Source organism: Crotalus tigris, unplaced genomic scaffold (genome assembly GCF_016545835.1).
Source record: "Crotalus tigris isolate CLP2741 ecotype Arizona unplaced genomic scaffold, ASM1654583v1 scf7180000020347.5012614909:4044961, whole genome shotgun sequence".
Classification (NCBI taxonomy): Eukaryota; Metazoa; Chordata; class Lepidosauria; order Squamata; family Viperidae; genus Crotalus; species Crotalus tigris.
The window spans coordinates 1,989,020-2,004,323 of record NW_024097978.1 but is presented as its reverse complement, the minus strand read 5'-3'; the positions used below and the strand labels follow the sequence as shown (position 1 = coordinate 2,004,323).

General features: G+C 42.1%; 1 protein-coding gene across 6 annotated transcripts in view; it reads left to right on the top strand.

The window, feature by feature from the left end:
- The window catches only part of LOC120318650 (fatty acid amide hydrolase-like), a 105,043-nt gene that overhangs the window by 37,773 nt on the left and 51,966 nt on the right, over positions 1-15,304 (top strand). For all 6 annotated transcript variants that reach the window (XM_039366546.1, XM_039366547.1, XM_039366549.1 and 3 more), the window contains 11 exons: positions 168-260; positions 1,677-1,837; positions 2,534-2,619; positions 2,783-2,866; positions 3,360-3,422; positions 4,479-4,556; positions 4,663-4,751; positions 4,994-5,030; positions 10,039-10,187; positions 11,596-11,658; positions 12,498-12,573. In XM_039366546.1, coding sequence (XP_039222480.1) covers positions 168-260; positions 1,677-1,837; positions 2,534-2,619; positions 2,783-2,866; positions 3,360-3,422; positions 4,479-4,556; positions 4,663-4,751; positions 4,994-5,030; positions 10,039-10,187; positions 11,596-11,658; positions 12,498-12,573 — 979 coding nt within the window. The remainder of the gene's footprint in view (positions 1-167; positions 261-1,676; positions 1,838-2,533; positions 2,620-2,782; positions 2,867-3,359; positions 3,423-4,478; positions 4,557-4,662; positions 4,752-4,993; positions 5,031-10,038; positions 10,188-11,595; positions 11,659-12,497; positions 12,574-15,304) is intronic.

Here is a 15,304-nt window from a genome sequence, read left to right as displayed (position 1 = left end):
GTTTACTTGTTTCTTGAAAAAGGTATTCTCTAAATTATGTTATTACAGGGTGCTGAAGCTCTCTGATTTGAATTTCAGGTGGGATGCTTCATAGTTTACTTGTTTAAAGTACTGTTTCTATAGAGTAATTATAATACGTGGTTTATTTCACAAATCTCTCTGCTCAGATGGCTGAGGAATCCACAGCTCGTTACAGAAACAAGCAGCCCCTCTCACTCTTGGATGGAATTCCAGTGTGCTTAAAAGAAGAAATTAAAGTGGTATACACACATTTCACTTTTTTTGTTCAGTGCTGTTAAAAAGGAAAACAAATATCATATTGAGCATATAGGAAAGAAATATTAAGAAAGTATAACAGTACCTTAATACTATCAATGGATTGTACCTTGCATTAATATCAATATTCTAATACCTGTATACTAAAATACAATGCAAGAACATTTGAAATACCATATATTGTTCTTGCTACATCTCAATATGTTGAAGAACTAGAAAGGGAGCAGAAAAAGGAATCTAAAATGAGTCCCTTATGAAGAAATGTTTCAAAGTACATTTTAAGGCAATAAAGAATATGATACAGATGTATGAAAGGATGTTGTTTTATAATAGCGGAACTCAGTATCATTCAATGAAGCTGAAAAGAGAGAGACTGAGATAAAAAGTTCTTCATACAGCAGCATGTACTTAAATCACTGGTTCACAATCATTTTGGCTTAATGGCTATATTTCAAAAAGAGAATAGAGATAAGAAGGGCTAGGACAAAACCTCTAAATTTTATTTAATTAAATGCATTTAATAGGCATTTGCTTCGGGTATATAATGTTTGTAGAAGTTCTATGGCTTGTATAGGCTCTGAGGCATATTGTGAAATTTGCTATCACAAGATGTAATGACAATCACCAGCTTGAAGATATTTTTAAAAAGATAGGAAGAATTCATGGAGGATAAACTATCAGTGGTTGCTAGTTATCATGATTATACACAGTTATACATTAGAGACTGTGTCCAAGCAATATGCTGCTTATTACAATGAGTTTGCTGTGTTGTGGAATTCAGCGAAGTAAAGAGCACAACACTGAGGAGAAGAACCATGTTTGTTGTAATGATCACTACGTGTCTCCTTTACAAGATGGATTTTGAACAATGAAAAAACAAAGGGTTTTTACAGAAATTGTTGGATGCAAGTCAAGAAATTTTAGAGATCTTATTAGTTGGCCAATTTGGGGAAGTTATGCGGATCCTCATTGGTGTATCTGGGGGGAGATCCATTAGGCAAAGTGGGCCTTATATGAGGACAGCAGAGCTGGAGAAATTAATTGTGAATGAGGTGAAATGATGAGATCACCAACTGATTAGAAGATGGAAGGTTTGAATTTCTTTAAGTTGCAATTTTCTTGTAAGGGTGGCCCTTGGGCTGTGCGGTGAGTGGTAAGGAGGTTTCTGTTTTTTAGTCTAGATGTGATTTCAGGGGGGTTGAGATGGACAGGTGTCAGTTTGGGCCTGATGAGATTAGGCAAAGAGAGAAATCGGGTTTGATTTAAAAAGGATGCACATTTTCTTATGAAATTGTGTTCTGTGTGGTTTATTGCTATTGGATTTATTGCCATAAATGATCTATAGTACTGGGCTGTATTTATAAAGAATCTTATACAGAATATTTTTTGGTATTTATAAGGTGCCCTACCACCATCGAAGTGGAACTGTATACTTGGGCACAAAGCCAGAAACTGAAGATGCCACTGTGACAAAGAAACTACGGCAGGCTGGTGCCATTATCATAGGCATCTCGAACATGCATGAATTGGGTATTGGGACCACTGGCTGTAATCCCAATAGGTAAAATAGTTCGTATTCACTACATGGATTTTCATTCAAACTGTTTCTTGTGAGGGCTAGAATGGACAGTTAGAAAAATAATCAAGCTTTTTGACATCTTGAATGCTAAAACAGTGTAATGTAAGCTTATTGAGGGTGGGAGTACAGAAGGATGGAAGGTGAGAAGAAAGATTTAAAAATACCACTGAATAGTTACATTGTTTCCAGAAAAAATAAAAAGTATGGCAACTCTCTGAATTTTTGTGCTGAATAAACTTCCCTGAACACTACTTTCCTTCTTTCTTGGTAGCAGTAGTACCTTTCTGAATTGAGCTGTCTTAGATTGCAGGTGTGAAACTAGTGGGGCTGGAGAAGCTTTTTTTAGGTACCTCTAGGCAAGCAAAAGGGAGAAAAGCGATTTTATAATACTAAAAGAATGGGATTACAATGGTTTTGGAGCAATCAGTAATAGTACAAACTTGACTGCCTTCTCCTACTCTGATGGTTTGCCAGTGCTCTTCTTTCAATTCTGTACTTATGATCTTTTTCCTTAAATCTCCTGTCTCCATTATTCCTGCCTCTCTCAGACCTGGCAGAAGATGCAATTTTAGTTTTGCTTGTGGCATGTAATTTCTTTAGCATGTAAAGATACTTCCTTCTCTCCTCACCAGCCTTCATTTTGATAGCCTTCAAAATATCTATTTATTTTATTTCTAGATATCATGGTACAACTAGAAATCCATACAATCCCCACCATTTTACTGGTGGTAGTTCTAGTGGATCAGCAGCAGCAGTGGCTGCAGGTAAGGCTAGTATTGCAGATGAAAATATTGAGAATGGAGTGGAAAAACCAAGCCAAACTACAGCAACATTTCAAGTTTTTGTTCAGATTAGGCGGGTGCAGAAAAATGATGGAGAAAATAATTTTATTCAATGGGATTTTCTCTTAATTCCATTTTTCTTTAGGCCTCTGTCCACTGGCTATTGGTACAGATGGAGGTGGTTCTGTGAGGATCCCAGCTTCTTTCTGTGGTGTTGTGGGACTGAAAGGTAAATTCTGTGCTGATAGAAATATCAGGAAAAATGAATTCTGATGGCCATATTCTTGAAAATGAAATAATAAATATCAGTTTATTAGAATCACTTATATAAAACTGAGGGAATAAAAATTGAAAGAAATAAAACAGGCAAGATGGGGGTTGCAGTGTTGTGATCAAAGTACCATCTCTATGTATATGTGCTGACACGTGTACAAAATGGACAGGACTTTGGTTGTGATGCTGTGGCCTTAGTGTTGTCTGTTTTGATTGCCATATGGATGCTCCTGAAGGTACTTCTGCAATACAGCTACCTGAAATCTTCCAAACCTAGTTCCTGTATTCAAGTTGAGTTCATTTACTTGACTGATGTTTGAGCTAAGACAAGGAAGCACTCAGCTGGATTGGTCACTTTTTTTTCTTAGGATGTATCACTCGGCATTTGCCTAAAGTATGTCTGACATTCACTTTGTAATTTTAATCATTCTGCTCTATGTTGTCTGCAGGTACATTTGGACGGATCAGTGGATTTGGTTGTCTTCCTCTCTCATATTCTACTGTTAGTCTTGGTAAGATGTCTCTAGCTGTATATAGGTATTGAGTGTCCTTGGGAGAAAAAGGAGAAGCTAGTTTCTATGCCATTGATTTAATTTAAATGAGAAATTATAAGGACTTGGAGATATTTTGACTGTTTAAAAATTGATATGTGAGTTATATATGAGAAAACATAGGGAATGATGCATGACAGGCAACATAAAACTTTTATAGCAGGTCCTGGTTTGTCTTTTCCAATATGCTTCATTTTTTGCAAAATCATAACTTCTACATTGGCTGTTGGTGTTAATTCTGGATTGGCACCAAACCTCTTGATCCAACTCTTCCTTGGGCAGTTGAGCTGATTTACTTCTTGTTTGTCTGATGATAGCAGAAATCAGAAATCTCCCCATAACCCTGTTGGTTGCTCCCCCTGCTATGTAAACAATGTGTTGCCTGAGTAACTAGCTTTTTCCAAAACATCAGTGAAGACATGTAGGCCTGCACCTTCACAGGACAATCATCCTTCACAGGACAAAAATAAAAGCTAGTGGTTTCCTTCCTTCCGATCCACATTTTATCTCTTTATCTTCCATAACAACATATGTTTTTATCGTTATCTGATGGAAGAAATGAGGAGGAATGCATGTAATCTTTGGAAACTGCCTAAGTGTTTGATAGCTGATACTGAAAAGAAGATTGAGATGTAAGGTATGCTTAGAACCCTTTCAAAAGAGCAGTTTGCTGCATTACTGTATAGTAATAGTAAACTTTGAAGATGATAAAGAATGAAATACAACTATAATTATTTGAAAAGAAAGATTATTTGATTTTATTCTGTTCTTGGGCAAAAGAAAGAGTTATTCTTGGATGTTGCCATTGCACCAAAATCAGAAATATCATCCACAATAAGTTGTCTGGTAGAATACTTCCTTCTTTCATTTTCTAAAACAGACACCAGTGTTTTAACACTTATTTTGTTTTCTCCCATAATCTAAGGAACTATAAAGTTTTCTTAAATTCAGAAATGATCAGAAATTATAGGACCACTAGAAAAGTGAATGACCTGTTTTTGTTTTTCATTTTGCCAGGCCCTCTCTGCATTTCAGTTGCAGATACTGCTGTTGCTTATGCTACCTTGGCTGGGCCAGATTTACAGTATCCATATGGTGTGTATTGCTACTTACTCACTTGAAACACAAGGAAGGAGGGTGGTTTTTTTTCTATTATATGAAAAGTCTATGCCTGTTCTTACTTCTTTAAACCCATTTACAGGATTACACCAACCGGAACCATCCTTCTCAGAAAACTTCAGCACTGATCTGAATGGTTTAAAATTGGGAATTGACTGGAGTTTCTTTAAGGTGTCTGTTTGTCTTTCTATTTTTTCTGCATTAACATTTTATACATGGTCAACCAATTATAATATTTTAGGGACAGACTTTGGTTCTTATATGAGTTTTGAGACATGTTTGCAATAGAAAAGGGAGTTGTGTCGTGATTATGTGAAATGGTGAAAAACATGGGAGGTAGTGAATGTCTTACAGTGATTCTGGAAAAAATGAGGAAGGACACTAACTCCATTTTGTTTTGTCTGATCTGCTAGGCATGTGATACTGAAATCTTAGCTGTCTGCCAAAAAGGTAACATGCAAAAGATTATTATTTTTTGCTGATAAGTGATGTATCCTGGCCTGCTGAGTATCTCTTGCTTATACATCTTGAAGATCAAAACTGCCTTGCAATTTCCAAATCACTGCATGAATGTTTGAAAAGTGAAAGTGTTTCAGAAAGCTGTACTTTGTTCCTGAGAAAATGTAATGTAAGGACAAATATGTGCATAGAACAGCGGTTCTCAACCTGTGGGTCGCGACCCCTTTTGGGGTTGAACATATATTTCCGATGGTCTTAGGAACCGAGACACCGCTCCGCATCTGTCTCTGCACAGCCTCCTCTGCCACTTGCAGAGAGAGAGAGAGAGAGAGAGAGAGAGGCACTTTCGCTTCCCTTCTCTCTCTCTCTCTCTCTCTCTCTCTTTCTCTCAGGCGGACTTACCTCCTGCAGGGCTCCTGATTGGCCCTGCGCCCGGGTGCCCCATCCCCTGGGAGAAGCATGACCAGGGCCTTGTGGCTTGGAGCCACCCAGGGAAGCCCTGGGATCCCTGCTGGGAGCGGCCCGCTGGAGGCTCCGCTGAGCGGGACAGCCCTCCCACAAGCCGTGACCCAAGGGAGACCAGCCCCTGCAATCCCTAGCCAGCCGGACCATTGGACCTGCTGGCCAGAAAGGCACGCCGGAATCCAGGCTGCTGGGAAGGAAGAAGGAGAGGCAGCAAAGGTAGGAGAGGAGAGCCGCTTCCTGGGGCCCAGCGCTGGCGGCGGCTTCCTTGCCCTCCACTTCCTCCTCCCCTTCTTCCTCTTGCTTCCCCCAAAGTGGCTCGGGTGGGCACCGGGACAAGAGGGGTGCCTAGGGGGGGGGAGCAGCTGGGCTGGACGAGGGGCTGGCAGGGGCCGTGCAGCACCAGCCCCCACCGCGGCTCCATTGGATGGGCGAAGGGCAAGGCCAGGCAGTGCGGAGTCCCAGCTAGGGCGACTGCTTCCTTGCCCTCCTCCTCTCCTTCCTCCTGCTGCCCCCCCAGGAGGCTTGGGCAGGCACTGCCTCCACCGCAGCTCCATAGATGGGCGGAGGGCGAGGCTGGGCAGCGCGGAATCCCAGTGGGGGCGGTGGCCAGGCCGGGGCTGCAGGGACCCCGACAATGCTGCCCTGTTGCTGCCGCTGCTGTCGGAGCCACTGCCTCCCATCCTGCTCCCCCTCCCTGCCCGTTCGGCTGGGGACGCGCAGAGGCCAGGGGCGGTGGGGACCCCTGACGATACTGCTGTAAGAGAGAGAAAGAGAGAGAGGAAAGAGAGAGAAACAGAGGAAAAGAAAGAGGAAAGAGAGAGAGAAAGAGAAAAAGGGAGGAAACAGAGAAAGGGGAAAGAGAGAAAGAGAGAGGAAAGAGACTGCCTTCCCAGTCGCCGAGAAAGGGAAAAAAAGAGCCATGAGTGAGTTCCCCTTTCTGCCTCGTTGCTGAAAGCTTTTTTTTTAAAAAAATGACCGCTCGTTCAGAACTCCTTGGGGCTTGTTTGCACGAGTTGTGGCAGATCAGTAAATAAAGGTGTGGGGGAGCCAAATGGTCCAAGATGTTTGCACCCTGAATGTGTGGACGCTGCTTTCATGATTTGCCACCACCACCCCCTCTCTTCCCGCCCTGCTCGGGCAACGTGCTGCTGTTGCTGCTACTGCTAGCTGAGCTGAGTTGAGCTGCGGTGCTGAGCCAATCCCCACACCTCCTGGTTGCCCGGCCATGCTCGGCTGCTGGCCGCCCTCCATGCTGCACCGGAGCCTTCCCTGCACCGCCCGGCCTGCCTCCCTTGCCGTTGGAGGGCATCTCTGTGTGTTTCCAGACCTTACTGGACTACCATCCCCAGCAGCCCTAAAAAGCACTGTGAAAGAGTGAGGAATGCTGGGAGTTGCAGTTCATCACCATCTGGAAAAACATGACTCTCCAAAGATCAATCAGTTCTTCCTTCCATCCATCCATCTCCTTCCCTTCCCCTTCAATCTCTCCTTGCTTCCTTCCTTTCTTTCCCCCTCAATCTCCTTCCTTCTCCATCTCCTTCCTTTCCCCTTCAACCTTCCTTCCTTTCTTTCATCTCCATCCCTTCCCTTTTAATCTCTCTCTCTCCTTCCTTCCTTCCTTTCCCCCTCAATCTCCTTCCTTCTCCATCTCCTTTCTTTCCCCTTTAATCTTCCTTCCTTCCTTCCTTCCTTCCTTCCTTCCTTCCTTCCTTCCTTCCTTCCATCTCCATCTCTTCCCCTTCAATCTCCTTCCTTCCTTCCCCCTTCAATCTTCCTTCCTTCCTTCCTTCCTTCCTTCCTTCCTTCCTTCCTTCCTTCCTTCCTTCCTTCCCCTTCCTTCCTTCCTTCCTTCCTTCCTTCTCCTTCCTTCCTTCCTTCCTTCCTTCCTCCCTTCCTTCCATCTCCATCCCTTTCCCTTCAATCTCTCTCTCCTTCCTTTCTTCCTTCCCCCTTCAATTTCCTTCCTTCCATCTCCATCCCTTCCCCTTCAATCTTTCTCCTTCCTTCCCCTTCAATCTCCTTCCTTCTCCATCTCCATCCCTTCCCCTTCAATCTCTCTCTCTTCTTCTTCCTTCCTTCCTTCCTTCCTTCCTTCCTTCCTTCCTTCCTTCCTTCCTTCCTTCATCTCCTTCCCTTCCCCTTCAGTCTCTCCTTCCTTCCTTCCTTCCTTCCTTTCCCCCTCAATCTCCTTCCTTCTCCATCTCCTTCCTTTCCCCTTCAATCTTCCCTCCTTCCTTCCTTCCTTCCTTCCTTCCTTCCTTCCTTCCTTCCTTCCTTCCTTCCTTCCTTCCTTCCCCATCCAATCTTCCTTCCTTCCTTCCCCTTCCCTCCCTCCCAACATTTTTGAGCAAGGAAGAGTAAGCTTCTCCATCAAGCATTACTATATTGTTTTTGTGATTAATCACTATGCTTTAATTATGTTCACTTCGTAACAATGAAAATACACCCTGCGTATCAGATATTTACATTAATATTCATAACAGTAGCAAAATTACAATTATGAAGTAGCAACGAAAATAATTTTATGGTTGGGGGTCACCACAACATGAGGAACTGTATTAAAGGGTCGTGGCATTAGAAAGGTTGAGAACCACTGGCATAGAACATATGTATGTAGCTTTTGGATTTTTCACTATTAACTATTTATCATGAAAAAGTAGTTAAAATAAAAAAAAAGATCAGTAATACAGATGGGTGAAAAGGAGGCTGGGATAATAGCACACTGAAGGTAGCCCAGTGAGTTCAGGTTGCAAGAGGAAAATAACCTCCTGCATCAGAGGTAAGGTGATTAGAATATTTTTTGAATGTTCTTTTTTGAAGTGAAATCCATCCAGGATAGCTATGTTTTGGTATGTTAATAAGCCTCCATTCTCAGTGCAATTTTTGATCCTCCAAAACAAATTTGAATTTGGAATTTCTTCCTTGTAGAGCAAAAGCAACTTTGATTTGGAGGTAATTTTCTTCAAGCAAATGATGTGAAGGGAAAAAATAAGCATTTTCTCCTCACAGTGCCATTGTTTAAAAAGCGCAAGAGATTTTCCATATTTAGAGGAAATATTTATTGGAGACTTCTAATTTATAGGTTTACTTCTTGTCAGTACTATGTACCAGTCATCCATGAACTACAACAAACACAGACCTCTTACTAGCAAACAAAAATTCATTGAGCACATATAAACTGATACCATGAACTGCTAGCACCACCTAGTAGGGTATTATGCATGTATTTTATATTCGTGGAAGAAAGCTAATTAAGTTGCAAAGGATGGATTATTTTTTGATGATTTCACAATTGTGCATTTTGCTTGGAATTGTTCTATTTGGACAGTTTTAGGATGGTCAAGGAGGAGTTGTATGGATTTTTCTACACAAGTAATCCCTGAGTTATGAGTGTTCCCTTAGTGAATGTTTGAAGTTACATGATAAGTGCCCCCTAGTGTTTACAAAAAACTCCCAAAATTACAACTGTTGCTGCAGTACAGCAGTTGTTCACTCTTACGAATGACCACAGTGGCACTGCAACATTCACCTTGGCTATTCCCTCCCTCCCTCCCCACCCGGGTCTCTCTAGGCACTAGTCCTATGGATACTTACCTTATGAAGATTGAGATCCTTCACTTTCTTGGCTGCTCCAGGCCTTCGGTGTGTTGCAGAGATTGGCGGCCTGCAACATACGTGATCTCATGCTACTGATCTCGTGTTATCTCACAGTACTTTAGGCCTCTGTTCTCTGCAACAGAGAATGTATCTGAAGCTGGGGCAGGCTTCCGCATGCCTCCGGAGGTCTGATCCGGGTGTTGGAGGCCTTTTTCGGGTGCTGCCACCGAGAAAGCAGGCCTGGGGAGGCTTCTGCATGCGCCCGGAGGTCCGTTTTGGCCCTCAGTGGCCTTCTCCAGGCCTCGAGGCCCAGAATGGAGGCTGTGGGCAGCAGCCATGTGCTTCCAGAGGTCTGTTCTGGGCCTCAGAGGCCTCCCTCTGCTCTTGCCAGCAGCAGAAAAAGAAACAGGCTGGAGAAGAGGCAGATTTTCATAAGGTAAGTGACTCGGAGAGGCAGGAATGGATAGGAGAGCAATTGTGGGTTCCTCAGGGGAGGGAGCATGAGGTATCTCGGTGGGGGCGGGCTTGGGTGGTCTGAAGCAGATGGCCTGTTCCATCACTAGGCCCCCCATGGCTTTCCCCATCCTGAGATACCTCATGTTCACTTAACAAGCTGCATATTAAATTAGTGAATGCGTGAGCCAAAGCTGGGAATGAATCGTGTTCAAGGTACGAGATTTACTTCTATGAATCCTTGTTACGAATAGAATGGGCAGGCTCCATTACATTCACAACTCAAGGACTATCTGTATTATTTTTTACATTTTTGCATCATTGTTGATATCAAAGAACAATATAATTGCTCCATAAAAGAGGATCTGGATTGGATTGTAGCACAAAGATTGTAGAATCCTGGTTTCCCAAAATTAATTAATTAATTAATTAATTCATTCATTCATTCATTCATTCATTCTTCCTGATATTGCTGAATGCTCAGCGGTGGAGTTCCTAGTGGACTTAGGAGCCTCAGTAGTTGAAGTATCTTTGCCAGAGATAGAAGAGGTTCGCGTGGCTCATGTAATCTGCATTCTCAGTGAAATGAGAGATTTTCTGCAGTCTGATTTCAACAATCTGTTTGAACAAATGGTAAGTAGTGGTTGTACTCACTGTATCAATTGGTATTTTTAACAAATCATGACAAGGGTCTCAATTTTCTGCCCTTTGTATTCACAAGAATCTGTGGTTGGGTTGCTGGTTCCTTCTGTATATGAAATGCCTACATCAGTATTGCAATGTACCCTCATATTAGCTTGGGGCACGATGGCTCAGTACTGAACTTGTCAGCTGGAAAGCTGATAGCCTGGGTTCGAGACCTGAGCTCCATGCAACAGGGTGAGCTCTTGTTACTTGCCCATCTTGCAGTTCGAAAGCATGCAAATGCAAGTAGATAAATAGGTACCACTTTGGTAGGAAGGTAACAGTGTTCCATATGCCTTTGGCATATAGCCATGCTAGCCACATGACCACAGAACTTGTCTTCGGACAACGCTGGTTCCCTTGGCCAAGAAATGGAGATGAGCACCATGCCCTAGAGTCAGACACGATTGACAGGGAAATCTTTACATTTTACCTCACATTAGATACCATTCCAGTTGCTGTCCAGATTGATTTTAAGATGTAATTAGCAACATGAAGTTCTCTTTGGCCTCAGGATGATTTTATTCAAGGAATGTATAATTCTTGAAAGCCACAGCATAGTGCCAGAGTCTTGGACCTCCCTCTTCATCAAGACTCCAGACCCACTAGACCTCACTAATATGTTACCTTCCTTTGTTATGTGTGATTTGAAGCATCAGTAGGGACTTTTGTTCCACTAAAAAGTGGGGTGTTGGCTTGTTCACTTGCTTATTTTTGAGGCTTCCTAAGTGAGTACAAGAGAATTTATTTTTCAAAAAATCTTTTCCAAAAATGCATGTTATTTTAAACAGTTCTTCTCTCATGGCAATCTTTAGACATTTATATATTAAACTTCTGTGCCACCCATCTTGCTGAGATGATACTTGGCAGCTTATGGTCATTCAGTATAAAACATTAAAACAATAAAGATCATAAATTTAAAATTCAGTTAAAATCCAGTTGACTAAGATGGAGAGGGAAGGGAGAAAAATATGCACGGGGAAGAGGTGGGATCTATCAGACAGGATTTAAGATAGGAAAATAAGATTAACAGTTAAGATTAATAAAGATGCCTGTTGGAAGAGATATTCCAAGAGTTCTGTCTTCTTAAGATGTAAAGTGGGGTGGGTCCTTACAGATTGCATATTTATTTGTATAATTTTGTCTTAAGCTTCAATGGCGAAATCTAAGAAATATTTTCTAAGAAACTGGCACTTATTTCTTTTTTTGACTTTTTCTCAGATGTGTCCTAAATATGGGTGTGTTTTTAGAATTGTTCACTACACTGCTTTACAGCTTTCCTATTCAACAATAGTTTTACTTTGGTTTTGGTTTTCATTCCATATGGAATACTTACTGTAATGTCTTTGTTTTTCAGAATTTGGAGACTCGTTTGAACCTTGCAATTGCTTCTCAAATCACAGCCGTGGATTATATTAAGGTGAAAACAAACTGCAGGAATAGGAGAGCTGGGGTAAAAAGCCATTTTAGGTCAATAACATTCCCCTTGTACACAAGGGGAAGAAAAAGTAGGGAAAATAGTAAAATGTTGGCTAAATTACCATCCGTTCAAAAAAGCAGATAAATCATCTGGCATACTACTAAAACTAACTTTTGAAGTGAACATTGAATATGAATGGATTTCATTAACCCATTTTTTTCAAGCATATCTTTCATTTAAAGGCCAGACAGATGAGACAAATATATGCTGTTATTTTTATCTTGATGTTTAGCATCTTTGCTAATAGAAAATAAACTAGGCATGATATTTTAATGTTATAGCTGTCCCAGCCATTGTCCCTTTGCTTGATTAGAGAGTTCTGTAATGTTCACAATCTGAGACAGTGTAGTTTTTATATTGGACTAATAGAAGTGTAATGTTTCCATGTATTTCCCATTTTATTTTTCCGCTTGACAAAGCAAGAAGGAAAGATTGGAAGTATCTATTTTAAACCTATATTTCTTACCACATTGTTATAGTTAACTTAATGAATTTTGGACTGGCTTGGAATTTTCAGAGTTATATTCAACACATCTGGAGAATGCTACTTGTGGAAGGATAGTTTAAATGTTAGTTTGTAAAAGCAAATTAGAATCAAGCTTAAATTTATGGAATTTACTACCATAACTTGATCAATGTAGCTTGTTCAGATCAGAAATGAAAAAAGACTTAACTACTGCTCATTCAAATTAAAGTCTTTCTTCTCCCTCTCCCAATCTTGGTATTAGGTTTTAAAACTTGAGTTTGTTTTTACTAGCTTGAGTTTTGTCTATTTGCAGGCAAATCGGCAGCGGAGTCGAAGCATAGCTTCCCTGAAAGAGATATTTTCAAAAGTGAATTGTCTCCTTACACCAGGTAAACAAAATGAACAAAATGAACAAAATGAACAAAAAAAAAGTGCAAGAAAAAAAGGGCCTTTGTGGTCACTGTTTGCCATTGTTTTCTTCTGAAGAGGAGGAAGGGAAGGCAAATAGTTCTTTGGCTGATCTGGGGCTCCACGTGGCTGTCTGCTGAAAATAAGATTCGGGAGGTCTTTATATGCCTTCTGCATTATACAACAGAATTTGTTCTGGCCTGTCTCATCTACTTGCATCTTCCTTTTTCACTTTCTCTCATACATGAACACTCAATAGACAAAGAAGGAGCTGGGTTGAATACCTTCCTCTTTGCACAAGGTTGAGCTAAAACTAAAAGGAAAAGCTATTCTAAACTAGATGGGAAAAGTATAATCCAGGGATGTCAAACTCTATTTCATTGAGAACCACATCAGCATTATGGTTGCCCTGGTGGCGTGGCCAACTGAGTGGGCGTGGCCACCTTGACATCGCTTGTGTCAGGGTGCCTGTGGGGGCTGGGCGGGGTTGGGATTCAGGGGTCTCTGGTGGGTGGGGTAATAGGTGGGAGGCTTGTCCCATGGGGTGAGGAGAGGCAGGAGGTGGGATGGCTGCTGCCGGACACTATCAGCTCCCATGCACAGAGTCTGGCCAGCTCACAGGGCCGACGGTGTCAGGCAGCAACCACAGCCTGCTGGTCCCTTGGCCGGTGCATTCTGGGGCTCCGTAGCCCGCTGCCCTCCAAGCAGCAGGCAGGGTGGCAGCACTAGCAGCAGGTGGAGTCGGAGGGGGAGGCATGTGGTGCTGCTGCCCTGCCTTCTGCTTGGAGGACTGGCCTGGTGGTCTCAGTGGGCTGTGGAACCCCTGCTGCTGGACAGTGTTGGCTGCCACGTGCTGACCGCCTCCAGCTGGGTGGGGGCAGGGTAGCAGGGGCCAGTCTCTTGCCATCTCCGGAGTGGCCCTGTGGACTAAATATGAGCACAGGGCCTTGTGTTTGACATGTCTGGTATAAGCCCTCCTTCTAGCCAGCAGAGGTGGAATCAAGCTGTGCTTCCATCTTCAGGTAACTTTATTTAAAAAATTTATTGAGAGTTAAATGTGGCATCAGACTTGATATGACTCCCATTTTTTGGTACTTGGAAGATCTCACTAAGCTAAATATTAGAAGTTCATTACAAGAACATTAGTATTTGTGTCATATGAGAATAAGGACATGCTGCTCCCCTCCTTGGCACCCCTGCAGGAGGACAGGAGCAGTTGCACCCTTAGGTTGCATGGCTTTGTCCCGGAAACAGGTGCCATTTTCACAATGGCCACACTTTATTGCAGCCGCTCCAAAATGGGGCCTACTTCCAGGACAGAGCTAGGCAGCCTAGGGATGCGGAGAAGTGGAGTAGCCTGCTCTCCTTTCCCAACGTGAGATCCAGAGCCCTTCCAGAGGTAAGTTTATGATGGGTGAGGGGGGGTGGAGCCCAGAGGAGTGAGAAGCAGGCTCAAAGCCTGTGGGGACCTATCATGGGAGGAAGCAGGCTTAAGGTGTGTGGGGACTATTAGGGCAGGATGGAGGGAAATAGGCTGGGGAACTGCTCTAGCATCCCTGCAGTCAGTTTCCCTGCAATTGGTTGCAAGGATGAATGACCACAGGGGCGCTGCAGCAGCTATAACTTTGAAACTGGACCATAAGTAATTTATGTAGGGTTTGTCATAGGTTTGAACTGATACTAAGCAACCAGTTGTTAAGTTGAAGATTACCTATACTGAAAAACTCCTTAAAGCTGATGCTTTGTGGTTGAAGCATGATGAGTTTGCTTAGCAAGTGTTTAGACTGACACATGTAGAGAGTTGTAGAAAGAAGTAGGAGAGTTTCTATAATTGGTCTTGCTAAATGACTCAATGAAAAAAAGGAAAATTGGTTTATAAAGTTAAGATCAATCATTATGCATATACATATCCTCTTCACGACCTGTTTTCCTTGTTACCTTCTGGGAGGAGGAGAAGAAGGTCGGTCAGTAAAATGGCCGATCACTTCGCTGTGCCAGCTGAAGTCAGAAAATCATCTAAGCATAAAGAACCACCGTGGTGAATCCGGGTGAGACCTTTCCTCCCTCTCTCCATTCTGAACTACTTTTCCTACAAAAAACTTGCTTTTTGGATGACTTCCCTGTTTTAAGAAAGCAGCTTCTGTCTGTTTGGGGGAAAAATAATAATAATACTTTAAACCAACTATAGAAATAGTACTCATTATATTTTGAACCTTTTGGATATTGGGCATCCCTGGAAAGATTTCCAATTTAGAGCATTATTTTACTTACTATACTGAAGATATTTGCTTTTTCCTGTCTCTTTCGTTGCCATTCTTAATGAGATAAAGGCTTTTAACTGCAAAGAAAAGGTTTCTATAGCTTACTGAGGACATCTTGTGGCGAAAATAGTGTTGGAGAACACTACTTCAGGAATTAATAAGAAGAAAAGATAAAGGCTTGGAAACAGCTGTGGGTTGTGTTTGTGATTTAAAAATTGTGGAGGCGGATGTATATGGACTCTTAATAAATATAGTTTCCACAAAAACTTTAAAAGATTCTTTTACTATGGAAATAGAAGACTTTTACCCACAGCTTGACTATGAGCTGATATTGGAAAAAATATTGGAAATGACAGAGGAGATGAAGTTATGGAGAAAAACTAAAGGTTATTTTGCAGAACCACAAGCTGAGCCTCAAACTTTAAATGATCAACCTATAGGCCAAGAAGAA